The 27,949-nt window shown below is 41.4% G+C and overlaps 1 protein-coding gene across 9 annotated transcripts in view; it reads right to left on the bottom strand.

Moving 5' to 3' along the window:
* Positions 1 to 27,949, bottom strand: part of FHIT (fragile histidine triad diadenosine triphosphatase) — a 631,319-nt gene that overhangs the window by 90,017 nt on the left and 513,353 nt on the right. For all 9 annotated transcript variants that reach the window (XM_075432963.1, XM_075432967.1, XM_075432960.1 and 6 more), the window contains one exon: positions 3,112 to 3,180. In XM_075432963.1, coding sequence (XP_075289078.1) covers positions 3,112 to 3,180 — 69 coding nt within the window. The remainder of the gene's footprint in view (positions 1 to 3,111; positions 3,181 to 27,949) is intronic.

The raw sequence follows: 27,949 nt of genomic DNA, 5'->3' as shown, positions 1-27,949 counted from the left end.
CACACTTGCAGGATTGGGCTTCAAATACTTGCAGGAAAATGTAAGAACTGAAAAATTATACCTCTTGCTTTTTACTGCTGTGAGCCCAGAGGGTGGACAGCTAACACTCCCTGGGAAATATCCTCCCAAGAAGCAGCCCCACAAAGATGCAGAGGAAATACATCTAAAATATTCAATGCAGATTCTTTTTTCCATTATTAATCATTCTCTCTGTATCTTAGAAAAATCACACAGTGACTTCTTTCATATGCACTCCGGTACAGAAACCTAAAATATGAAGTGACATATTGCACCAAGAAATGCCTAAGAGAAGATGTTGTGGAATAGGTGTCGGCCCCTCTTTTATACCTTCTACAATTAATGTTCCAGTATTGAAGTTCTAAATATCTATCCAGAAACCAGCAGACATTAGTGCCCATCAGCAACCTTACTAAAAACCAAATGCTAAAGATATACCTTACCTTTAATATATTCTTTATACTTAATAGTTGCTTTAGAAAAGGCTATGTCCGAGCTTCATAGCCAAAAGCCTGAAGATACCACAGCCCAGAAAACAGACTAAGTAGGGATCAACCTGATACATTTTTTTCTGTCTTTCAATCAGATGTGTGGTCACTCCCAAACTGAATGGGAGAAATAAAGCACACGGTAAGAGACTGCAAGTGCTTTCTAGCTGTCTCAGCTCTAGAAGTCTCCTAAGAGGACTGATGTCTCAACATCTGGGCATTCCCTTCACTGTCAAACACTCACAGAGCAATGGGATTTGTCAGCAATCTGCTGAGCACATACAGCTGACAACTGCAGAGCTTGGAGAGCTTAAAGGCATTTACAGATAAATAGGGGTTTGCGATAGATGTGTTGAACCAGAGCTGAGATCCAGAATCTGTGAAAATTACACCAAACAGCTGTAAAGACTTTCGCTGAGGTAGTTAAACAAGGCACCACAATGCGCAACATCTAGCCTGGGTGTGCTTTACAATTGAACAACTTGTTTAAGGAAGGCTGATCAGCCTTCATGACACATACTACAAGGAAAAAGCTGTTGGGATGATTTTGGAAGGTGGTCTTTGCTGCTGAAACTACAACTCCATCTATCACTCAAATCTATGGAAATGGAGCATCGCTCATAAACAGGACTCGGATTGTCCTAAGTACAAATGTCATGGATGATGGATTTAAAGCTCTCTCCAGCACCTACATCTCACCTAATGGTACTCTGTCCCTCGTAGACTGTCAGCCTGTTGCTCCACCATGATCTACATATCTTCCTAAATCTTTTGAAAGATCTTCTTGACAAAGGGATATGTCATGTTGGTACAACACAGAGAGGCATTCTATCAAAAGATTTTTGCCTTACTGACAAGCTCCAAATTATTCCCAAAGTCAGCTGTATTTTCAATAATTTGTCCATTGTGTATTTTTCAAAATAGATTTATGCACTTATGATAGCATACTGCTCAAGCCCCTCCATCCTCCAATCCAGCCAGTGATAGAACTTTGAAACAAACTTTTTTACAGCATCAAATGTGGTTTTTGTCTGTGGCATCCTAAAAAAATCAAAATCTGTATCAGCTACTGTCTGTACAAAAGCATATGTTAGCTCTGTGGTATTCAAGAATAGCTGGTTAGACTCTTGAGGCTATACATTCTTCTGCTAAAAGATACTTTATCACATCTGTGTCTAAATATTTTTGCTTCCTATGTCTGCTAAAAGCAACACCTCCAATTGCTGTAACTGAAAATGACAAGATAAAAATATTTTTCACCAATTTGTCACCTTTTTGCATTTAACAACACAAAATGTATAGTCTAGCTCATTAACAGAGTTTTGCCTGTTTGTATTTACATATAAGACAGGAGAAATAGATGTGTTAAAAAATAAGAAAATGGAATTGTAAATACGACAAAAATGGAAACAGAGTTTGTGGGTTGGTGCAGCATTTAAAACCACTTAACACATTTGAAAAGGAAAAAATGTTAACTTTCAAGTTTCCTCACTTAACTGCTTTTAACTACAGCAGCACATAAGATGGCCACGATGTATTTTCATTTGATCTCCTTACTCAGCAGTCTCATGGTAAGGTTTTACCCTTATTAGTGGGGATCTGAGTTTCCACGCTTCATATGACTGGTCAATAACAAAGTTTTCTCACCACTTTTGCATAGTTAAGTCATTAGAAAACTTTAAAATACACTACCTTTTGATTTGCGAGTGAGAAGTTGTCATGTACGTATCACAAAGGAAAAAATACAAAAGCAAAAAATGTCATGAATTCTCCTTCAAGCAGACGGTATTGCAGTAGCACTGAACTAGTTCATATTAATTACTTTCAGAAAGAAAAGGACATGTCATATTTGAGATAGAGGATCCTACCAAACCCACTAAGAACCATCCGTAAATCTAACAATAGTGAGATTTTTTCATTAACTCATTGTGACAGCTGTCAAGCTGGGGAAAACTTTTTGTTAATGCCAGTACAATTGTTCATTTAAACAAAAGCCAGTAATTCAGTCACACTGGAACAGCTTACGTCCCCGGCTCTGCCGTACAATCTGCGCACATGCATATATTACATCTATATGCATAGTCGCTCTTTAATTTTTATCTTTGGGGCTGCAATGTGATTTGTGCAGAGCAGGAGCAGAGTCCTACAAAAAGCAGGCCAGAAGGCAATTTGTGATTGAGTTGTAACAAGCCACCTGTGTTTTCCCTTGTTGGAAGGGTGAGGTTTGGCACCCCAGGCTGGCAGACAGGGTAGGACATGTTCCCTGCATGCCAGGCTAAACCTGTGGTCACCCTTTTTCCCCATGCCCTTAAAATAAAATCGAACACAACTGTCGGTAGAGATGTCACCTCGCTCTGTGTGTGGTGACAGACAGAAGTACCAAAGATGATGATGGCATCCTCCCTCGGGACCCTGTGTGACCACAGCTTGACCAGAGCTCACAAGGAAATCCCAGTGTCGGGCTTGGTGCTTTCACAGGCTCTTTGCAACCAATAAAGATGCAGAGACCCCATTAACTACCTCCATTCTAGGCAAGGCCAGATCATTAAGCTCATTTTCTAACAGCAAATCCAACTCTGAACAAGAAAAGGATTGCAGCCCTTACCTCCTCATAGACATCGTCATTCCTGCTGAAGTCTCCGGCCCTCCTTGGAAGGACATGCACATGAACATGCTGAAAATGTGAAACAAAATAATGGTGATTATCAAGCTCATGTCATTCTTTTCTGGATTGTCAGCTTTATTCTCCACACATATAAGTAACCGTGCACGGGCTTCCACAGCATTATTTTCAGAGGAAAATACATCAACCTGTTCCATAACTGTATCTCAACTCTTTGGAGAATATAAAAGATGAAAAACATGAGAGCGCAGCTCTGCTGCATTATATGAGCTTCAGAGTGAAATGCCTGGAAGTTTAGGGGCTCTGTGGAATTATTCATAGTTGTCAGTCAGAGACGTATTTAGCCACAGCTTTGAAATGACAATGTACCTCGGAGCTGCGTGTTGTGACTTCAAAACCGACAAGAGTAAGAAGGTGCCGGTGATGGGACACGGCTGTAGCAGACATGGGTAGAGGGCTTGCGTGGGCAGCCATGGGCTCAGTGCTGCGCTGCAGAGGCTGGGGGATAGAGGAACCGATGGCACATAACGGAGACCAGGCAGGTAGAAAGGCTGTCAGAAAGGACACTCACCAGGCTGTACGGCATGGCTAACAGACTGTCTTTTGCAAGGTTAAAAAGACTTTAATGCTTTGCTTTTCCTCCCTGCAGCCCAAATATAACAGACTGAAAGCCGCAGTGGTATGAGGTGGGTGCTGGGGGCACATGCTTGCAGGCGCACAGGCTCCAGTGCACCAAGTGGTCCCAAATCTGCGCGGCACAAGAATTGTGAGCCGAGTTTTGCAGAGCCTGAAGCATAAGCATCACTGTCCTGATGGCAGGGCCATCGCTAGGGGGTTGGAAGACCTAAGGACTACAAGCTGCACAGGCAGTCTTGGGCTACCTGATATGGGAGGGAGATGAAGGGCAACATAATTTTGTCACAAATGCTGGTGAGATATGGGGAAAAGGAACAAAAATATGCACAAGAAAGCAAATATATGACTTGCCACCTTGTCAATTTGATGTTGTATTGTTACTATTACTATTTTTTTTTCCTATTAAGAGATCATGACAGTCTCTTCTACCATATAGGAAAAGAAATTCAACATTCTCAAGACTCAAACTCTACTAGGAAATCAAACACTCATCTCTCTTCTTTTCTGCAGTAAGTTCAGCTACAACACTGCAAAGCATTCTTTTATCTTTCTCCCTTTCTCTTTCATTCTTTTTTGAGAAAAAAAGCCCAAAACAACTAAGAAAAAAACCCCAAACACCTCATTGAAGAGAGGCAGCAAATGATCACATTTACGCATCTCCAGATCTTTTCAGATGGTGCCCGAATCCTTCTGAAAAAAAAGACTGTATCAGAAACAGCATCAAATGCTTTACATAGAATTTAGATAGCTTGCACCTGACTCAATTTGATGAGATGGAAATCAGCTGAAATTCACGCACCTCATTGAAACGTTCTCAAACCACAGCCCAAGTCTATAATGAAATCCAAAATCAAAAAAGATTTTCTTAGGCTATTTATAAGAAAATTCAAACACACCTATATTGTGTTAGCTTCAATCCATAAAAACATTTGCTCAGTGAACAAAATGAAATCACAAGGATGTTTCAGTTAATGAAATATTCTGAATGCCACTCTTTTTTTTCTTAGCTTATCCTAGTGAACACAAATACGCGATTGCTTATTCTTATCATTATCCACAGATTTCCGTACATTCAGCCTAGAGATGAGGATGATTCTTGAGGGTTAAAAAGTGTGTTTTTGAGTAATGCATCAGTGATAGTGTTGTGATAGTGTATTATAGTAATATATCAAGAGAGCAATAGCGCTCTTGTGATGTATTAGTGCAATGTATCATCTGAACATCACTGCTCTCACGATATATTGCTCAAAATCACAAGGCAAGTTTAAAGATGGTCTTCAGTAGCCCTAGGCCTGAAATTTTGCTTTTGAACAAAGACAGACTTTCAAGAAAAATAGAAGAGAAGATTAAAGTTTGCAGTGGTACTGTAAAATTTCACTAGTGTGTCACACCTGTAGTTCTCGTTAGATTTTAAAATTACTCCTAAAAACAGAGAATAATCGGCAGTCAGTTTCTTTCTTTTCTGGTACAAGGGGTGATAGTTTTTGCTACAAATATTATTTGTCAGGAATTTCTTTTGATGATATATATACAGACCAATATTAGCTATCAGCAATCATATCCCCCAAAACTTCAGCCACTTTTAACAGTAATTTTTATCTCTGTGGCAGAATGTTCCAGGACACACAGAGAAGATGATCTGTATACCCACAACAGACGATTTGGAGCATTAGAAAGCAAACAGAGATGTCGTCCAAAGCTCAGTGCAGAGATGCTGCACTGCAGATGCACAGACCAGCACAGCAGGTAATGAATGAGCCTAATGCAATCTTCTACCCAAAACGGGCTCTTGCGATCACCATGAAAAAAAACAAAGAAAAAGTGCTTATGACAGCCTATGGGCTACTTGGCATCGGTGGGGACACCCTCAAGGGTTACTCACCTTTACTACGTACATACTGTTCTTACATAATGCCAGGCTGCATAGCAAAATCTGTCAGTTGTATCAGAAAACAAATGAGTATTTCCAAGGTTTGAGGTAGCTACAATCAATTTAAGAGAGAGTTATTTTTTTCCAGACATCCCCCCCCTTTTTTTTTTAATTCTGTGCATGGAACATAAATAAAAATCTGGATTCTCCCTACTGTTTGTGTAATAGAAACAAACAGGAGCAGCAATAGCATCTCAAGTAATTTCCTTCTCTCCAGCTTTCCCAAAAAACCACAGGGAAATACAAGCAGCACAGAGCAGTGCCTACCACGTAGTGAGAAACAGAAACACCGAACAAGGGGATTTCACACCTTCTCTAATCTCCCTTTCAGCTTCTGGCCTTCCTGACTTGGGGACGCTGATATTTGGATTCATTAGTTCTTTAATTGATCGTTTTTGCTCCTTAGTACTATTTGTTATTGCTAAAACCTCAATCCACCAAGGCACTTAAGCACCAGCTCAATTTCCAAACTGTGAAGTGGTTCAGTGGGATTATCTGCATCCCAGATATTATGTACATGTCTCTGTGTTTTGCTGATGGCTACATGGAGGTCTCCCCAGCTGGGGGTAGCAGAAATAACTTCAAGGTGCCCGCAAACTAAAGTTGCTTCCTTCCATTTTGTTTCCCAGGCAAAACAAAAACCTGCAGGTCCAAAAAAGACATTTGCAGTTGACTGAAATGTGTCAGTAGACACAAACAAAACATTTGGCGGTGCTTTTTTTTAACCAAACAGATTTAGGTAAATCTTCCCTCAAAGCACTGCCTGGAGACAAAAAATCCAAACATTGTGTACACAAAATGTCAAAATAAAGTGTTTCAACTTTTTCCCCAGTTAGTGTGGGCATCCTCTTGTCTGGTGGGTGGCAGACAGCCCATCACATTCTAGCAGGCTGCATTCAATCACTGTTGCTTGTATTTCATTTTTTTCCTAAAAAATTGCTTTCCCATTATTTTGCATTATTTTGATTAATAAGCAAGAAAAGCAACATACAACAGCTGCGACATTTACATTAATGGACCAATCAATATCATCCGCATCAGGGTAGAAAATATGCAGACACACGCTTGCGTTGCTTAGAGTGTTAGCTAACATTCCTTCTTCTTGTCAGACACTGATGGAGAAAGCTGCATGCGATCGGAGGAGATGGGCACACTGGCTATAACAACATGACGACACAGCAATATGTCCCCAGGTGGGGTACACCATGTGGGTCAATGATGCCTGAGCCCCACCAGTTGCTTCTGATACTGGGGACAAAGTTTCCTGCCAGGGATGTCCGGGACAGTAGCAGTTGGAAGGAGGTTGTGGGAGATGAATATTATAGCACCTTCAAAACTAAAGTTATTAGACTGACTGTTTGCAGGGCTGGGACAGTGGCTTGCTCTGTTTTCACAGTGGCTGCCACATTATAAACCAAATGTCAGTTTGAGAAACTCCTAATGGTGAGAATTATCAAGTGATGCAAAATCACTCCTAAGAGAAGCTTTTTTCAAGACTTATAAACCCAGAATGGCAAGAGAATTAGAAAACGTACTGCAAGGAACAAATCTGTAGTGCCACGGGGAAATTGTGAGCCAGAGACAGCATGTGGCACCTCTGACCGCCACCACAGTGAGGGGACCTTCCACTCGAGCCCCACGGTGTTCCCAGCTTGACTGTGGGAGCATGGGGCTCCTGACGGGCACTTCGGAGCACTCTGACCCCACCACTGCTGAAATCTGGCAGCAGCACAGGCATTTGTGAGATTATACATCTGAAGTTGATTTCCAATGAACCAGGGCTGCAAAATGCTCACAAAAGCCTCAGCCAAAAACCTGGAGCCTGTTTTGTTGGAAAAACACCCATTCAGGTCAGGTGAGTTTTGCTTCAGCACTCAAGGCCATGCAGAAAGCAATGCTCCTACTTACGGCTGTTTTTATATACTGAGTTATGGTCAAATAGCCAATGTGTCACCACTGCACTGGATGTAAAGCAAAAATACTAGGCAAAAATAGACACTGAAGGAGATTTCCTGGGTAGACCAGAATAGTGAAGAGCAGATGACCCTGCCACACACCACTGGGGAGGACATGGACGTTGCCTGCAATAATTCATGAACATTATGTTGTGTTCGCTCAGCTGCTGTGCTGGTTAGCAGAGCAACAACGCTCAGCTTCCAACAGAAAGGGAGATAATAGCCTGTACAAGAGCTCCTCAGCATGCACCCAGGGTCTATTAGCAATAAATGTTGCTATAGCATGAATACACAAAAAATGGTGACAGGTCATGCAAACTTGAGGACAGGGGGACTGCCAAAAAGTTCGCAGAGGAAGGGCTGTTCCCCCCACACCTGCACAAGCAGCGCCTGGCTGAGCTGTACCTTCATGCAGTGAAACCAGATGCCTTTCAGCAGCCTAATCCGTTCCCTTGTTAGTTTTCATTCTTTCTATAGGGACAAAGCTTTGCAGCCACAGGCTTCCATGGTCTCATGGTGCAGCAAGATTGGGAAAGGCTGTGATGTGGGGCACAGAGGGACATCAGGGCCAGGAAGAGTAAACCCGAATGTCCCTGCCTTTGTCATGTTCAGGTAGGAGGAAGTGCAGGAAGAGCATTAGCAGCTGCAGGTAGCAAGGCTTGCTGGCCCTGAGAACCCCATCCGCCAGTTCGCGGGGAAAAAAGGATGGTGGTTTGCAGATAACACCTTTTTTGCTGCAAAGTCCCCTGTCCATTACAGAGATGTGGGCTTCTTACAGGAGGCTGTGATAATGCTTCTTCTAAACTACCAGATTAACTGTAGAAATTCCAAACTAATAACCATTCTCCAAGTAAGACTGTTAGCGGGTGATAAAGAAAATCAGCCATAATACTGAGATAGCCACATGAAAAATAGGGCAATTTTGTCCTCTCTGGAAACTGGGCTTCCATGGAGCCCTTGTTTGCTATTCTTGATTAACTGCTCAATTATCCCTGTTACAAAATTATTGTGTGGAAAGTCCTGCCTGTATATCCACAGCTCATTAACAGAAAGCACTCCCTCTGCTGTCCCCGAAAATACATCGCATTACCCAGATGCGAGCAGGCTCCGTACAATCGCTCTTCCTCCACATTGCAAGCCAACTTCTAGGGGCCTTGACTTGCAGGCCCCAGCAGAGACACCTTCATGGGACAGCAGTTTCTGTTCAGTGAGTATTTATGAGTTATTGACATTTTTCCTACTCCTGAAATCGGTTGGGATGGAGAAACAAATAAATAATAATAATAAAAAAAGTCCTATCCAACATGAGGAAAAAAGAGTTTGGGTCAATTAAAACACTCAGTTTTCACAGCCTTCAAAATTATTGCCAACATTAATATTTTTCTTTTCTTCTTTTACATTTCCAGGAGTTATAAATTACACAAAGTAAGTCCACTTTAAAAGACATAATTTTTACAAAATATTCAAATATGACAGGAAACTACTTGAAACAATTCCTTTCCTGCAAAAATGCCCCGTTTCTAGGAATCAGCATTTTCCTTTCCAGCTTCACTAAAACCTCATGCACAAGGCTGTACAGATGCAGACACTTGGTGCCTCCTCACCCGATAGCAGCTCTGGCATTCTGGTGGTAAGGGCTGCTCCAAACCCAGGAAGGCTGCACAGATGAACACACTCCTGCAACACCTTTCTTTTGGCTCTGGTTTATTATAACACAGAACTGAAGCTTGCTTTTCTACCATCATGAGAAACATAAGGACATGATACAGATGGAAAGGAGTGGCACAGACTGCCAGACTTGAGAGCAGTATGTACAGGGGGACGGAGGGATGCTTTGCAAGGGAAGGACAGGGAAATCCACATCTGTCTCAGAAAGCCCAGGGCAACAGCAAAGGCAACAGCAGAGATGCAGGTGGGAATGGACTAGAAAACCCACCAGAGAACAGGCAGGTGAGAGCTACCGGTAGAACGGAGACAGTGGTGGAAGTTTCGTGCATCAAAAACGTCGTGCAGAAAGAGGGTGCAAAGAGGGAAAACGGAGGAAACTGGAAGAAGTCCTGGGAGAAGAGGCCTCACAGGCTGCCTACACACTACCAAGCTGGAGCGTGAGGACCCTTTCAGGAGACACTTGTGTACATCCGCATTGTAGACATATCCTTGGGAGGAAAAAAAGAAAGCGTTGCTATGATCCCGACCAACGTTTATGCTGTGGATTTGCCCCTGGAAGGGTGAGTATCAAGATACTTGCTCAGCACAGAGAACGCGTACTTTGGAAAGAAATAAAATGTAAAGAATTTGCAAATATATCAGAAACCAAACCAAGTGGGGGACTTGCAGCACAGTACATCTTCAAACATGTAGATTGAGACATGTGCAGATTCAGCACTCTCAATAAATAATGTATCTGAAAACTGCTGTGAAGTTCTAGAGAAGTGAGCTGTGGATGAGCTAGAAAAGGGATGTAGACCTAACGAACACATGCACAGAAAGATTCTAAATACATTTGAGATCTGCAGTTATAACTTCCACAGCTGAAAGCAACTTTTGCATTTACGAGAGAGCTACCAAGCCCTTCGCCTCAGCCCCAAACCTAAGAAAGTGGCACAATAATGAGGGTAATTAGCCTGTTTATTGGAAGTGGTGATCCAAATGTAATTTAGACATCTCCTATGAGATCCTCTGAAAGGCAGCAAATGAGCAAACTAAATGGAAATAAGGGTGGGATCATGCTTCTGAACTGGTATTTCCTGACCTCTAATCTGGTCTGCAAGTCTAGCAATAAGGGTTGACACATGGTGGTAGGAAGGTCAGGCCAAGGACCATCACCAACACCTCTCATCTGCCATTATTCAGTGTCTATCCCTCCCCAGCACCCACAGTGGATGACACAGGTAGATCTGCAGGAGCATCAACCATTATTCTGTGTGACTCAACAGGAAGAACAACAGCTTGGTCCAACCAAGGACCCTGACAGAGAAACTGCTACGCCAAGTTTCCTGGATTATATGTCAGCAACACTATGACTGGAACACTGCGAGACCTGTGCAGCATCTTCTATGCCTTGAGCACGAAAGAATTGCAAAAACAACCCCAAACCCTGGCAGCTCCTGCATAAAGTATCACTTCCATTTTACAGATGGTAAGGCTGATGCACAAACCAACGAAGGTGCCTCTGGAGCTGCTCGGGAAGGTGATGCAGGCTTAGGGACAGCTGGAGAGCACCTGCCTTGAGGTCTTGTGCCTTTGCCTTCCCTCAGGGTCACTTTGCCCAGGTGTTTCTGTGCAAATTTGGTGTTTCTGAGATGCAAATGAAAGTGCAATTGCATTTCCCCTCAACTCTGATCTTTAGTTAAGTCTTGATAAATGCATATTGTTTTAACACTTGTGATATGTATAATTAGGGTTCTTTAATTTATGTTTCAATAAAATGTTCTATAATAAACGTTTACTGCTCTGTGAATAAACATTTAAATGAAGCTCCTAATGGGGGTTACACGTTTTGAAGCAGTTCACGGCTTTGCCGAAGTCTCTCCCTATACTTAATGAGAGTAATTTCCATAATCTGTGCATTATTGCTTAAGCCTCCCTTTAGGAATATTTTACAAAGTAAAATTCTGTGAAATATTATCATCCAAAAGAGAAAATGTTAAGAGGATTATCAAATTGTCACGTTAAAGGGACAGCACAAGCTTTCATTTCCCCCCTGAGATGCTAACATTGTAATTACATAGAATGTGCTTACTAATTATCACACCAGTGTGTTATTATTGGGTTTCTCCTTCAGAGGCTTGGTCTAAATGAAAAGGATGGAAGACCCCTAAAAGGTCTGATATGAAGAATAATATAATGCCAATTTACTTTCTGATATTAATAAGAGTATGGCTCGAACCACACCCCCACACCCCCCCCCCCAGCAAATAACGTAGATGTCAAGAAAGGTCCAACTCCCTTGGAGGGGGGAGAGTGCTGTTGTGTATGAAGCTGTGTACAGCCTCTCCCACAACATCAGCCCTGCAGCCCCACAGTTAACACCCAAGGTCTCATCCTCATTTTGCTGAAACTTCCACCCATTTTCTCACTGACCCCAATAGCGGCAGGACTTGGCACCCCAGCTGAGATATAAAGTACACTGAGGTTGAGGGAAAGATTATTGTTGGAATACAGAGGGTTTTCAATTCTCTGGAGTACCTGCTATGATACAAACACCTGTAAGATGTTTATTCCATGTGTTTGAGTACATTTGAGGAGAGCACAAAACTGAAATATATATTCACTAGCAGGGAATAAGAGCATTACAGCAGCAATGGCCCACTCCCCCTTGAATGCAGGGGGTAAGGAAGAAGAAGAGAAGGTAAATCAGGAACGGATGTAGCAGGGGGAAGACAAGCCTTACATACTATTTACTCTTATTCTGAGAGGGAAATCGTTATCTCTGATTTTTGTGGTTAATGCGTTTTTAGAGAACTATTGCAACTTCTTCTAGGACGATGACAAAGTTTCTGCAGAATTAAAATACTGTCCCTGTCTCCTCTTTCATTAGTTAAAGATGGAAGACGGGTGCTACTGCAAGGAGAAAGAAAAGGTTTCTGCTGATGGTAATGTGAGTGAGCCTCATAACTTTCTGCGGAAGATGAAATGCATTCAAGCCACAGTGCTTTCTGTCGCAGTATCTATCAATGCTAAGGGAGGTTTCCAAGGCTCTGTGTCAGTACTGAGGCATTTTATACCCTTAAGGATACATTTCCCAAGAATTAGCAAATATCTCTCTGCATACCTATAGCACTTACTAGACTGTTTTCAGTTATTTATAATATTAAAATTATATATAGCAGCTTATGGGTTCCAAAACATGGGTTGTTTTCCTGTTTTACTGCCGAATGTGCACATTCATCTCTGAGGTCTAGCTGCTTCAGTTAAACCTTTTAAATGTAAATTATTTTCTGTTATAAAAAGCTGATTGTGGGAGTTTTAGTATTTCAAAGATGGTAATTTATGTGACTGGAACAAAATAAAACATTCAACAGAAACAGAATTTTACTTGATCGGAAACACTTTTATGTTTCAGTATAGTTTTCTTTTCATATGTTCCTCCTGCAGCAGTGGCCTCTGTCTTTCAATTAGCTTGAAACAGAAGATCTTAGATAAAACCATAATTTAATGCCATTTGCATATGTGTCATTCCACAACTTCTTCACCTCACATTTAAAGTATTTTTAAGCTGTAATGAACCAATGCCTGAAATCCCTTATGCAGCTGCTCAGCTGTTCACCCCTCAACAGTCCACTGAAGTCTCTAGGACAATGGGAAAGCAGGACCAATCTCCAAACAACCCACAGGAGTAAGTCTCTTCCATTGTCACTTAAAACCATTTTGGTGGCTTATCCAGTGAGGGAGATGAGAATCAAGAAAGCAGTTTTTTCACATGGACTATATTACTGCTGGTCAATCCTATTTTTCTTTGACTTACTTCCCACATACACTGTTGAATTTGGGATACAAAATGGTTTTGTGGAAGTAAACAGCGTCCTTGAAAATCAAACTTCATAGGTCACCTATGACATGATCCAAAGGTGACAGAAATCCCTGTAATAACTCCTTGGTCTCAGCAGCTACTGGATCAGGCCTTGCAGAATACCATGGTATCAGCACCAACACAAGTCACCTTTGAAGATTTTGACAAGAGCCTATATAAGCTAGTAACTTCTCCCAGGCTACCAGTGCAAAAGTACTTTCCTTCTTGATTTCCCAAGTAACTAGGATTTTTCTTGCCATCTTTCATAATATGCAGCCCTGCGCTAGTTCCCTCTCTGCTCAAGCCAGTGGCAACGCTATTACTAACTTCAGGTTAAGTCCTTCATGACTTGTAGAAATCGGGCAAGCAGATGTGCTAATAATGGCAAAGGATATACAACAGTATGTCCCCAAACTTGAAAATAAAATAAAATGCATTCCATTGCCTTTATTCACTGTGTAATATTTCAAAATCAAGTTAGAAAAGGTACCAATATCCTGATCTCAAAACTTTTTTTTAACCTCTTAAAGTACTTCTGTAAGCCCTTGCATAGCATGTAACACTTGCACATCTCCCACCTAAGTGTAGCGAAAGGCTATAAGGTCAACACTGATAAACACACAGAAATGCCTCTTCCATCAACTGTTTGCTAAAACAAGAACTCTGTAATTTAAACTTACCAATTTAATTAGAGAAATGTATTATTGAATCAATCTTTCTTCATATTCATGAGCTGGCTAAAGAGAAGAGTGAACTGCTCTGCTTAGTACACTTTCACCTTGATAAGCATGAATTACCCTAATTGGAAAAGGAGTTCTTTCAAAATTGTTTAAATCCACAAAATCCGTTCAACCAGGGAAGTTTGGTGGATTTGTAATGCACACTGGCATTTGCCAGGAACCCAGCTGAAACCAACAGACTTGCTGTCCTGGAGACCTTTCAACAGACAGTTTGTCCAAATGGACTTTGACTGTGACTAGCAGGGCCATATGGGCAGAAGGGTAGCAGAGGTGAACAGTTTGTGATTACGTCCCTAAGTCATTTAACCTTCAGAATTACGATTCCACAAACTCTGCCACCCAACAGGAGGCTGTACAAGCAGGTGAAAAGATAGATGTCTATTCCTAATGACTGTTTAGGAGACTGCTGAGCTCTGGTCTGTGCCCATGTTGGTTCAGTTCATTAATGTAATTAACCAACAATCAATCTTTTTAAATTAGTTACACAAAAACAGCTACAGCCAGATCAACTGACATGAAAGTTAGGTCACGCTCCATTTCTGCACAATTTAACATCCACACTGGAACAGAATACAGGGCATGGAAGCATCAGAAACTGGAGCCAAATTCATTTGAAGCCCTACAACTTAATTAAAGTGTGCAAAATCTGTGCAGCTGGCTTGGTCTTCTTTGCATGGCCTTCCGTGCTTGCAGCTAAACACCTTGGCAATATAAAAAGTGCTCAGAAAACAAAACAAAGAAAGAAAGAAGTGCTTCCAGGAGATATTTAGTAGTGAAGGAATTTAAATAATTCTAAACAGTGTAACTTTATGCAGGGTTTGAAACTGGACCTTAACAGCAGCTTTCACAATTTACCAGTGACTGTTTTCACAACATAAAATAAAAACAGGAGGAGCTAAAGCTGCTATTAGGGTCTGTTCCATTTCTGTGGGCTAGGAAAAGACCAGCAAAGCAACCTCGGTTTTCACTGAACACAAAGGTTACGGCACAGTTTCATCGTCAGCCTCGGCATGCTGATCCGCTGTCCCAGGATCAGAGCTGAGAGTGTCTTACAACTCGGGCTCATGACCGGCCTCCCTCTTTCTCCTTCCTCTGGGGGCTGGGGAAAGAATTTGGCTAGCCTAAACCTGGTATGATGTGTTCTCCAGAAGTGCTGGCCGAGGGGTTGCTAAGGTGACCAAATCCTGCCCCTGCTCGCCTTCCACCCCATGCTGGAGGGATGAGAGGCAAACAGCAGCCCTGCAGTCTGGCTTGGACTGAACAGAGCTCACAGCCTTACAGACATGCCCTGATTGCGCCAGTCGGAGAGCAGGTCTCCTGGGAAGCGGCTCCGTGACCTCTGGGTTGCTGCTTGTGCGGCTACGCAAGCCTGAGCAAGGCTGCAAGTGGAGGCCCTGCCTGCTGGCTGTGGAACATCTGCGAGCTCGGTGTGGCTGCAGTCAGCCTGGCTTGAGACTAATCGACAATTTCTTTCTCAGCCCTCTAAAGCTGAACCTGAACTAAACTGCTTTCAATTTCCCCAAAAGGCCAAGTTTGCAACTTCGCCTTATGCTTGTCCATTAAGACAGCATCTGGCTTCTTTTAATCCCTTGAACTAACAGAGTTGATCCAATTGCTTCCACTGGGCCTAATGCAGACATTGCTGGGGAATGATTGCTATGAAACCAGGTTCCTCCTCCTAAATCCACCATGAAATGGATGGGCAAGAGCCCTCCTGCGATGCAGTGCTGCAGGGGGGTACGGCAGTGTCTGGGCTGCGAGTCTGTGCATGGCTGAGCAAACCCCATAAAGCGCTGAGCACCTTCCTTGCTGTTTGCCAGAACACCCTTTGATGGCTGCAGGATCAGGCCCGCAGATTCCCCTCAAGTGGGGGAGTGAAACACTCACCTGGTTTTCACCTTTGTGAAGTCAGGTGATTTGGCGGGTGCAGCAGAAAGGAGGAGTGAGAACTAGGGCAGATGGGGAAGGAGAGGGAGGATGCCTGCTCAAGTTTTGTTTTGAAAGCTGCATGTAAATTAACGTGACTAGAGGAAAAAAAAAAAAGCCACTTCTAGGAGATGGAGGAGGAACATGCAACCTGTCACTCAACACTCTCCACCCTCTGCAGCGTTGCTGCCAGAAAACCACCAGAGCAGGTGCCTCTGGAAAGAAAACCGAAGCAGACATAAGTGAATTTAAAACTAATAACAGCAGGAAACTTTAATGAAACTCTCTCTGACTAGCTAGAGCGGCTTTTTTGATACAGGATTTTCTGAGCTTTCATAACTCTGCACTCAGAAAGCATCCTAAAATGTTGCAGGCAGCTTATTACCATTTTGTGCCCCTCTGTGAACATACACGCATCTTTCCCGCAGCATATGTGTAACAGCAAAATGCAAGGAGCCCGTCTTGGCAAATTCCTTATTCATTACCACAGTGATCTGCCTGTTTTCTGATATACACAATACTGCGTCATTGCTTTACGATATACATGCTGCTAATTACAAACTGGCTGCTTCTGCAGAGTTACGGGAGCTGGGGGAGTGGAGATGTTGCCCCAGGGGCAGCGCCTAGTTTGCCTTGGATCTGCCTCACTCCCCAAGCTGAGCAGGAAGCCTGAGCTATTCACAGTTTTAGTATCCAACATTGCTGCCAGAGTCAAAAGCAGGCTGTAATGCACAAGGAATACAAAACAGAGACCTAGAGGGCAGGCAAAACTTTCATAAATTCAGCTCATCTACCAACATCGAAAGAATTACTAATCAGAGAAAGCAAGCTACAGAAGTGTTAACATTAATTCTACTCTGCTACAAGCCACATGGCTAACATCATGACACCTCACCATTTACTGAGGGAGAGCTATTTATTTATGTAACCTATAGCTCACATTTAAATAATTAGTCTGCCTTATAAATTTTAGAACTTGCAATCTGTGTGCCACGTTTGCGTAAGCACAGAATATTTAATGCATGTACAATTGTTTAACACCTCCAGCATCATATTAAAGAAGTTCATATAATTAGCAGAGTTAGCCACTCCAACTTTCAGGCCAGTTACGCATTTAAAAAAAAAAAAAGTGCTACTTGTACGGAGTGAAGCGGCTGTTCCAGAAATGTATCTGGCGCTCTTACCAAGGGATGTTCAGAGTTGATACGTGCTGCCTGAGAATAAGCAAATCAAGCCAGATAAGACAGAACTTGATCCAAAGTTCCCCCTAAACTTTCTGTTACCTCCAAGAGTCTGAACGCTCTCCAGATCAGTCTGCCAGCTTTGGTTTTCTTTCAGCCCACCAGAAGCAAAGGCCTGAATTTAGTAGGTACTGACTACTTGTTACTCTCTTCAGCGTCAGAAGCTCAGTGCTTGCTTATAGCCACATGCCACAGTACTACCTGCAAGACTATGGATCAGAGCTGAGCAGTTTTTACATCACAACATCTTTGCTTTAGGCCAGGTTTCCGGAAGGTGAAGAGTAACACTCCTGGGATGCTATTCTGGATGCAGAAGTTCTGACTCTTCAATAAGCAGCAGCAGGAGGAGTTGCACAGGGTTACAACTAATGAACTACATTTGCTCCTTAGCAGAAATGTCCTTAGTTGCAGAAGGTGTATCAGGCATAAACTTGATCTTTGTTGCTATCATTTGGACATAGTCAAGTGAGCAGAACCCCAGTTGTGTGAATCATGTCATGGAACTCTCTTGACATCTCAGCAGAATAAGAATGCGATAAATACTGAACCTTGTAGTTCAGTTTATAAACATAAAAATAAACCTGAATTTCAGCTTAAAAATAGAATCAGTGGGGGAAACTGAGATGGAAGCTATGCTCATAGACAGTGGATGCCATTGACATTCCTACTACATTAGAATTTGATAACAACATGAACTGAAGTAGCCTGTATTTTAGAACCTTAGGGTGTGCAAAGTGACAATTAGAAAGTAAGGAGATATTCTGAAAATCAAATCACAAATTTAGACATTATAAATGCTCACTTAAGAGCTTTCCTTTAGGCCTCTCATCTGAAAAGAAGGCCAAAATAAGTTTGTTTATTTTCTTCTTTGGTAACTGTTGCTCTCAGGCCAGATCTTTCAACACCCAAATTTAAAGCCAAATTTCTAAAGTCATTCTGCAATGAGCAGCAACTGTGACATTGACACTTCTTGTCAGATTTTCAAAGCACTTCAACATTCAGTACACTTCAGAGAAATTAGCCACCTACATTATTGACAACCAGTTCAGAAAACCCCGTTTCATCTATGTTAAGCTCTCATGAAAGCTTCTACCTATATGCCTTTTCCAAATCGTGTTTAGGCACTTCAGAAGCTATTCTACTTTTGATTATTTTGGAGACATGTCAAGGTCCTTTGCACAGGGAATTATTATCTAGTTCAGTCAATACAAAATTGTAAAGAAACTGGGATCAATGCCACCATGCCTGTTATCACAAAACTTTAATCACATGACATTCACCCTAGACAAGTAAAAGGAAGCCAAACTTAAGCTTAAAAATAGCACTACGCAGACTCCTACTCTGGTAACTTAGCTGCTAGGAACACCTACCTCTACATTGTACCGAAGTCCGTCAAGCAAATAAATACCCTCTTGCTACTGCTGGAGAGAAGAAGCAAAGACAAATACATATTAAAAGAACCTTGATATCTCCAGGAAAATAAGTTCTTCTCAGGTGATAAGAATATATTCTCCAAGGAGAACTACCATGAGCAACAGTGACTCTTAGCAGGAGGTGTGGGGGGAAGCACTGCACGATACTATGAGGGACATAAAAGATTCTTATACTGGCACAAGGAGGAGCATATGTAGAAGAAGAAAGGGATGAAATATTCCACATTCTTAGGCATGAGAAAGGAAGAAGTCCACATGCAGAAGTCCAAGGAAAGAAGATGCCTGTTCTTTGTTGATGTAATCCACAAAACATGGCCTGGGAAAAAAGGACCCTCTTTCTCCACATAGAAAAAAAACTGCACTAAATTCAGTTACACAAAAATCCTCAGCTGAACAGGCATCTTAAGGGTAGAGTTTTTCCCAGATTTTCTCAACAACTTTAAGAAAGTCTTCCCCCTCTGCCATTTCTATGAGCAAGCAAACTCTCAATTTCCTGCTTCTCCAAGCACAGAACCACATCCCTGCCCTCTCCACAAGAGAGAAGATCTAGGGAGGTACAGGAGAGAGAAATCTTTTTGTTGCCTCTTTAGACATGTTGTTCACTCAAACAGAGCAACAAGCACTCTCCCGCCAAGGAGGAAGAACACTAGGATTGGGCTGATATTGGTACTGCAGTGGGACAATGACCAAGGCTGAGATCATCCCACCAGCGGCAATGCAACTCGGTGAGGTCCATCTATGTGGTGCACTTCAATGTCATGAATCATTTCTCACTTTGAATCAAAGCCAGAAAAAATATAATGGAGTAGGCTAGGAAATCATCCCTGGTAATCTACAGCTTGCAAAACTGAACCACCCAAAGGGGTATTCCAAAACAGCTTCTGAAGCTGTGTTTGACAAAACCTGTGCATTTCTGAAATGCTAATCATGGCAGAATTAGCTGATCAGGGAAATGCCAAGTTAGATGAGGACAGGAGGCCAGCAGCAGAGTACAGTTTGAAAAGGTTTAAATGGACTTGTTAACATCTGCTTAGGGTGCAACTATAATTAAGAGATCTCCTTTCTTTGTTTGGGGGTTTGAGCGTTTTGTTTGTTTGGGGTTTTGTCTTTGCTAGTTTTCTGCCTTTCCAGTTCTGACAATGAATTTTGTACCAGGACCCCGGAGAAGCAGAGCAGACTTCAGCATTCACAATAAGCAGCAGTAGAAGATCATGGCAATGGAAAGGCAGTTTAGTCCCAGAGTTGTTACAGTCTTTCAGAAGCTTTTCATCTTATGAATACAAATCTCTCAAAATTCTCTTTGCTCATGGATTTACTTCATTGGGCAATTTTACCAGTAAACATTCAAGTCTGCACGAGTCACTGTTGCTCTTTTGTCCACACTCATTCTGCTATCTCAGAAGATTAAAGAAACTGATTTCTTTCACGTTTATGGGCAGTTAAAAGCAGGTGTCCAAATTACACAGCCCTCACTTGATTCCGTATCTCCTTCACAAGCATGGAGTAAGTCAAAACTTATGAGTAGGGCAATAGTTTTCATCGTGCCTAAACATATTTCAAGTGGCAGATTTCAAAAGGCAGATTTTTTTTCACCATCCCGACCAGGCGACACGCATTGGCGACCGCCAGAGAGTACAGCTTGGAAGGACAGTGGCTAATGACAGCAAAAGAGGCCACAGGTTCACCCAGAGAATGGATGACTAGCACTTTTCTTTGGCAAGATAATGTAGACCTTTGTAAGCAATTTTTTAGGGCCTGCTTTTGCTTTAGACTGCTGAACCTAATAGGTGCTTTTAGCACAAGGGTTGGGAGGAATCCGTTTGTTAGAGAGCAGCTTGCTGGGAGAGTCAAGAGGACATTATAGTATGAACGTCTAAACATAAATTGCAGCCTTTTCCTGGAAGGAACAGGAAAAACCAACAGAAGTGCAAAGGGCTAGGGAAAGATCATATGATCCATAGTAATACTGCAGGACTCAGTGATTAAACTGGGCTGGCAAAAGCAAGGTACCTGCATCTAAATTTAGCTACCTAAATGACTGGTTTGATTTTCAGAGGTGATGAATGCCTGCAGCTCCTGTCGACTTCAGGTGCCCACATTTGAAATGTTTGGCCTTTAGTCTTCAACTCAAACTAATTGAAGGATTTAACATTTCAAAGCTAAGGGGGTTTAACCAATCCAATGTGCTATAAAACTGCAGTTCCTAGGCATGAGAGATATGACACATGAGCAACTCAAAGGCAAAGCAGAAGAAGAAAGGTGATTATTCCCCAAAGTGCGTACACTTGAAAGAAAGGCTAATGAGTTCTTAAATGACATAATTTAATCCCAAGGCTTCTTAAATATAATGCTGGAGTTTTCCCTTCTTCAGTCTTTACAGAGTGTATAAGGAAATTTTAACTGTACTCCTCCTGCCCTTTGAATTATAGAAAAAATGTGCCCCCCTGTTCAGTTCCTTCTGAGCTGCATAATAGAACAAATTAGCCACCAACAGCCCTACATCACAACTAGGCAGGAAAGCAAGCCAACAGGATCCTCCCCTCCCAAAGAGCATGAAGCACAACATTTTCACAGGGAACCAAGGCCCATCAACCCTTGAAAGCAGCCTGCAAAAGAAGATTGCTAGGGGCTGTGACAGGCTTAGAGACACTTTGCAGAGAAGGGAACACCTCCAGAGAGGGGATACTGGTGTGGACGATCCTACAGAGTATTAGGTCCTCAAGGTGCTCACACAAGGGATGAGTGAGTTTTCAAGACAGTGTTGTAGGCCATTTGGCACCCAGTTCAAGAGCTGTAGTGCAGACTGTGAGGCTTTTGTAACGGGGCTATTCCTAGTAACCTCTACCTATCAGGATCCCCACTGGCTTTTGCACCACCTTTACCATGGAGAATTAAACTTCCATCGGTCTATAGAATGATAAACAATACAGTATAGACGCTTAATTATAGGTTAAAACACTTAGTCAAAAGAAAAAACAATAAAAATATTGTTTTAACAAAGGAATGATAACATGCAAAGCTCCAGAGATTTCTAGCAGCAGACTGAGGTTAAGTGAGGCTTTATGTGATGCGATATGGTCCTTGCTCTATCTGGTAGAGGCATTTGAGAAAGCACAGTAAATTACGCATAAGACTGTTACATGAAAAACGTTAAGGATAAACCCATGGATAAGATAATCAAACACCACTTTACAGAACAGAGCCTATCCTTTTCTATGCCACAGTTTTATACTGCTAGGAAAGTCACCTCAGCCAGAAAATCTCACAGTTGGTCACCTTCTGGGCATCCGCATGAAACTCGCTGGCCTGGTCTGCAGAAATCCTGAGCAATGACAAGTGTAACTGTAGTCTCTAAGAGCCATGAGCTGAATCTGTCATTTAAATTGATAAGTATGCAAAAGAAATCAAGCTCTAAAGCTAAGTTGTCATGCAAAGAGAATGAGCATTATTTAAAATATAAAATACATGTATTAATGCTTCTGAGACTTTCAGATACTCTGCTGAGAGGGTCTGTAGGAAAGCTCAGAGGACATTAATAACCTTGTATTCAGGGCAGAGTTTGGACTGCATCTAAGCACTGGAACTGCACACTGAATGATGCAGATAAAAATAAACACTTGATCTTGTCCACCCTATGCACAGAATAAAATAGCAGCTTGTGATCGAGTCTTTAAGACTGTACCACATTCATGTTCCAAATAAAAGCTACACAGGCAGTCTTAATTCTGCCTTTTCCTAATCCTTCAGAGTTTAATTTTACAGTTCTGATTTTCTTTAAACATAAAACTTTTTGCACATCAGTAATAGTTTACCCATCTCTGGCAAGAATGATTTACATCCAGTATACTAGCACAGTAAATTCTAATGAAATGATCCCATGAATTTTAACATAGCATTACAGTTAATTGCTATATTCATTAAATAAGAACATTGGAATTATTTTTAAAATTAGAAATTCTGAGGTGCTATCAAGTAAGATTAAACTAATGAGATGAGATCTGACTGAATACCTAACTTGCATAAAGTAAGATTTTATGCAGTGCTCAATTCTAGCTCAATTTTAATTTTATTTAGGACACCACTATCAAACTCAACTTTCAGATATGTTTCAGTTAATTTTATGCTAGATTTAGGAGCTGAGTCTAATAATGATTGCATTGATAGCATATTGATTTTGTATTACAGGTGATGTTTTCTGAGCAACACCACTACCGTTACTCAAACACGCAAGAGGTGGGCAGGATACATTTAAGTGCAGAGGGGGTCTGTTTATACAATGGCAATGGAGAGCTCATATGTAGAGAGTGTAAGACTAACTTTGTAGGGATGTTTCTAAGGCATGTAATTGCAGTTCTCACCTAAATGCATAGCTGCTACAGGATGAAGTGTCCTACAGTGACAGCAAGAGTACAATGTGGCTGCTGCTGCACATTTGTACAAAACAATCTTTATTTTTCTTACCTCTGTCAAATAGTGCTAATAAACATGTTCAATAAGTTGGTGAGAGGAACTCCTTTAACAAGCACAGGAAACCATTGCAGGATACAGACAGAAGAACAAGGAATTACCATCAAATTCCTAAGCAGCCACTCAGAGACAGGTCTAAATGTCACCACTGAGATCTCCCAGGAGCCCTACCACACAGGCTGTAGAATTAAATGTCTTGGAAACATTCACATGGGCATTGGAGGATAGAAAGTTATTTTTTTCCCTGGACGTAGTCTTTTTTTTTGGTGACTGGCTTGAAAAATTACAGAGCAGAAAGATCTGGGCATCTGATGAAGAGAAACATCTCTCCTCTGCACCAGATCGTGCCTTCCACAGGTATAAAAACAACCTAGAAGCCTAATATTAGTGCCAGCTATTAAGATTTCATATACTTTTCTGTGAGAAATGATGTTGTACCTTTGAGCACCATCTACTTAACAATTACCATAAATTCTTAATGTATACAGTGACTCTCACAAGCACCACAGCTTCCACCCTCAGAAAACAGTTGCAAGCATCCATTTCAATGATTCTGACATGCTCTTGCTTCTGTTTTGTGAGAGCAGGTTCTACAGAGGTCCAACCTTTGTGCACATCTTAAAAAAAAAATGGATGCAGAGACCAGCAACAAACTGCCACACAAATAGAACAAATACCTGGAAATGCTGAGAAATGAGAATGCAGAAGTAGGGTGTTTCCATTATCTACTGGGTATTAAAAGCCAGCAGCGGACTGTTGAAATTAGACTTGAGTTAAATAGACAAAAAGTGTAACTGAATGACATTGGACCATGTAAGCAGCACAAGAACCAGCAGTGTGAGTTGAGTAGCCCATTTAGGCAAGATACAGAAAAACCGGGGGTCTTTTGACAACGGAATTGTAATAAGCCAAGTGTGAAGCAATCTTTGACTGAACCACTTCTGTAGCTGCAGGCAGAGCCACTTGACGGATGACTTCAGCAGCCTTAAGCAAATCTTATCTCCGAGTCTGAAGAACCAAGCAGGCACCAAACAGCAGCAAAAAGTCACAACCGAAAACGCTCTAAAGATCATCACCAGCACAACACGGGTCAGAAGAGTGTCATCAAGAAAAACAACTAGACAGTTTGGTAACTGAAATAAAAGCTGCACAGTTTGTTTTACGGCAACGTAGATTTTGTAATTCATGTCAGAAAAAGGATGTGGCTTTTAGTAATGCTGAGCAATTGAAAGCAAGCTCAAGGACACGTTCCTACTAAACCTCACTTGTTTACACACTTCTTGCAGGCATAGACTGAAAAACAGGATACGCAGTTGGACCTACCAACTTCATAATTAATGCAATTTTCAAAAACATACACTTCTTCATTTCAGCATTTTCTGGGCTTTTCCATAGTGTTTGAATTGCATGCTCATACACAGAATTTTGTAAGGTCAGTAGATCCACCTGCACTTCTTAAGGACCATTATCCTGTGCTCTCCACTTCTGATCGAACTATGCCATTATTTTCAATTTTCATGCCTTTGTGCGTGTATCTTCAAAATAGAAATGTAAAATCTGAAAAAATCCAAAGACCATAATACTATTTCTTCAATGTTAGGATCCCTGTGTTCTTGCCATATTACTGACAGACAGGTAGAGGGTATTGGAGGAAATCCGAGTGCAGATTCTGGTTTTCTTTCTAGCCTAATATATGTAGCAACATAGAGTCTCATTAGCACATACTTTAACGATCGTACTCTATAGCTTATCAACCCACTAACAGAAAATGAAGCCATTGAAAATATTCCCGGTTCAAAAGGGGGAAAATACCTCCCACCAACCATAAAAGTGACAAATCCGAGCCTCTGTCCCTGGAAAACCCCTCATCCTCCAGCTATGGTTCTGTCTAGACTCTTTTGAAGAAAGACAGGAACTCGCTGTTTGCATGTCCAGAAGGTGGGATGCAGGCCAGCACGGATTCAAGCACCATGACAACATTTACAAGGTACGTGGCCCAAGCGCCCTGGGTTTAGTCGCTGGCGTTCACCATGACACTAGCACAGTGTCAGGGCCTTTGGATCAGGGCTGCCCTGCATCCTCCCGATCTGCACCTCAGGCAGAGCTCACTTGCAACTGTCCCAAGGAACAGCCAGCCAAAGGCATTGCGTTATCATCGGCGATCGTGACTTTCAGCTGCTTACTTGTCAGAATACCTTTCACAAATTGCTAAGGAAAAAACCGACAAATCATTACATGCCCTTACAGTGGCCTCCTGCTTTAGCAGCTTTAAACAGGCCTGTTTCGCCCTTAGCAAACATTTGTATCAACTGCGCTTTGGTATGCCAACATTATTGAAGCGTGGATCTGGTTCGAATGTTACAGAAAACCATTGGATAGCACATCAAAGCTTTGGATCAGACATTGTAACATTAATGTCTTTTCTTTTCACTTGAAAAATCATATCCATATTAATATTCTGAAAAGAGTGAACACAAAGGGCCTATAAAAACATAATCCACCTAAAATCTAATGAGATATACTATTTGTGAATAAGTTGTCCCAGGTCTTTTTTTCATTAACCCTGCATATTTGGTTGGAAGAAATAACTCCTAATAAAATGGAAACTCTTTCTGCATTTACGCATAACTCCTCCTACTATGTGAAGCTCCTCTGGAGAATAGTATGTGGAGAACACAGATAATAAAATTGTTTTGCAGTCTGTCTGACATGCAGGGGTATCTTGTCATAGAAGAGAAGCATATGCTTCTGATAAGAGTGTACAGTAGGTCATATTGATATTGAAGGTTTGATAACTCCTACAGTACAGAGCTGTCACTTAGGCGCTCCATACAACAGTGACTTGTTTATGTCTGGTATACAGTAATTTACTTCTGTGAGACAATTCAATAGAGCTAATGGCCGGAGGATTCTCTTACCGTTGGTTACACCAATTTTATTGCTAGAGAAGCAGCTATTAGCTAATGACCAGAATTTCCTTTGTAATCTTCCCTTCATCTTTGGGGAGAAAAATTAGTCACGTTCCAAGTGCTTCAGCATTGCTCCGTTCATTATTTCTGGCTGCAATTATTCCGTTTTGCGTAGGTTTCTAAGAAAGCACAGTACATAAACCATTAAAAAACAAACAAAAAATGTTTATTTTAGCTCTTGTGTGGAGTTGACATTTACCCTCTTGTCTGAATTCTGGATAAGAATGTTATCTTGTTTGCTCTCTATTACCATGGTTATGTCTGTGCAGGTCATGAAGGGTGGTACTTTCATAATCTACATTGAAGTAGAAGGAATACTTAATCTGTTTTGTGTAATATGAAAACATTAACAACATTTACAGCACTTCTGTGCATTTTTTGTACTGCGAACCTCAGTGCGGGCATTTCCCATTCTTTCACAGATATCTTTATGGTGGTGGTGTTCTGTTTCATTGACATCCAGTTTAGTCTACTCTTTCAGTTTGTGCACAGGATTAAATTGAACAGAATTGTTTATTTAAAGGAGACCTACCTGCTGTTCATCCAGGCCACTCTAAAACTGAATAGTACCTAACTCTACAATAGGACAATTTGTAGAATAAAGCAGCACTCAGTGCTACTGTGGTAGGGTGGAATCCAGACCTTTACACTGAAGATTTGTAATGTGACTATTTATGATCAATCCAAGCAAAATGAAAATGTAAGTGCTTCATTTTCTACAAAGTAAAAACAGCTTCACCACAATCACTGCTCAAGTAATTTGCCACTTGGTACATTCCATTCTGGTGTAGGTAGAAAGAACAAAATTACTCAGTCAAAGGTGGCAGAATTCAGTGCAGATAAAAAATTCTGTAAAAGTAAAGGAGGAAGATAATTACAATCTTTCCAGCACAGAACCATTCTAATGTGTACAGAACAGCTTTACCTAGTCTCAATCCACGTATATTTTCATTTAAATATAGTCCTTTGCTAATTCTACCACTCTCTAAAGTTTTCTGCAGGGAGCATGAAAAAGATGGTCTTTATGAACAGATGGTCTTTTCAAGGAAATGTAGTTACATTTAAATACAGACAAATGTACTGCAGACTAATGGTCCTGTTAGAATGCAAGTTCTGAAAAGGGAAAATATGGGACCACATGATATGCTAGCCCTTAATTATGGAGGGTTTTTTTCCGGTTCTGAAGACAAACTAATCACTAATGAAGCTTAATTAGCAGTAAACAGGTACCAGTGTACAGTCATTCATGTACAAACAGATGTCTATTGATTGTGTTTGACTGAATACAAATGTGAGTAACTGTTGTTCCGGTATTATTAATATAGGATGGGAAACTGCAACACAACTGCTACCTCCTCTATGACAAGTGAACAAATTCAGTCTGTCTTGCACAGCTGCATTCTTACTTTAAAGGATCACCTTACATCTGAACACTTGGTAGCAACCTCTTGGTGTCCAGCATGCTGTTCAATGAGCCTAGCTATATTTGAGAGAAAAGGTGGAGAGATTTTACCAAACTGCAGTCCAAATGAGCAATATGCTTTTTTTTTTATTTTTTAACTGAGACACCTGCTGGTATTTGCTGTTCTGCAAATTTTTGATCCTGCAATTTTGTACGTGCTGCCTGAGCCAGCTGTAATGCTGAGTGTAACAAAGGATCAACTGGGATATAAAAGTCTGGTTTGGTTTTTTGTTTACCTTTTTTTTTTTTCCTTCTCTTAAGGAGCCTCTCTTTTTTCTTTCGTGTTCAACAGAGTTTGTTCATCAAGTCCATCAGACCTAAATCTGTGAAAGGCCAGCTCAACTTGAGGAGGCCACATGACTTTCACAGGAGTAGAGTATCTGGGGAGTAAACACTGTCAGCTGGGGAACACAATCATGCTAGGGCAAAGATACAAAGAAACCCTGAAATTGAGAAGAAATCCTAACCTTTAAACTATATAGCTTTTTGAGTGTGTGGGGGGGTTGTTTTCTTTGAAGGGCTGCTTGAGCTCACTATCTGAAGCTTCAG

Source organism: Opisthocomus hoazin, chromosome 11, assembly GCF_030867145.1.
Source record: "Opisthocomus hoazin isolate bOpiHoa1 chromosome 11, bOpiHoa1.hap1, whole genome shotgun sequence".
In the NCBI taxonomy this organism is placed as follows: domain Eukaryota; kingdom Metazoa; phylum Chordata; class Aves; order Opisthocomiformes; family Opisthocomidae; genus Opisthocomus; species Opisthocomus hoazin.
The sequence above is the reverse complement of the archived record's forward strand: the minus strand, read 5'-3'. Positions and strand labels throughout refer to the sequence as shown.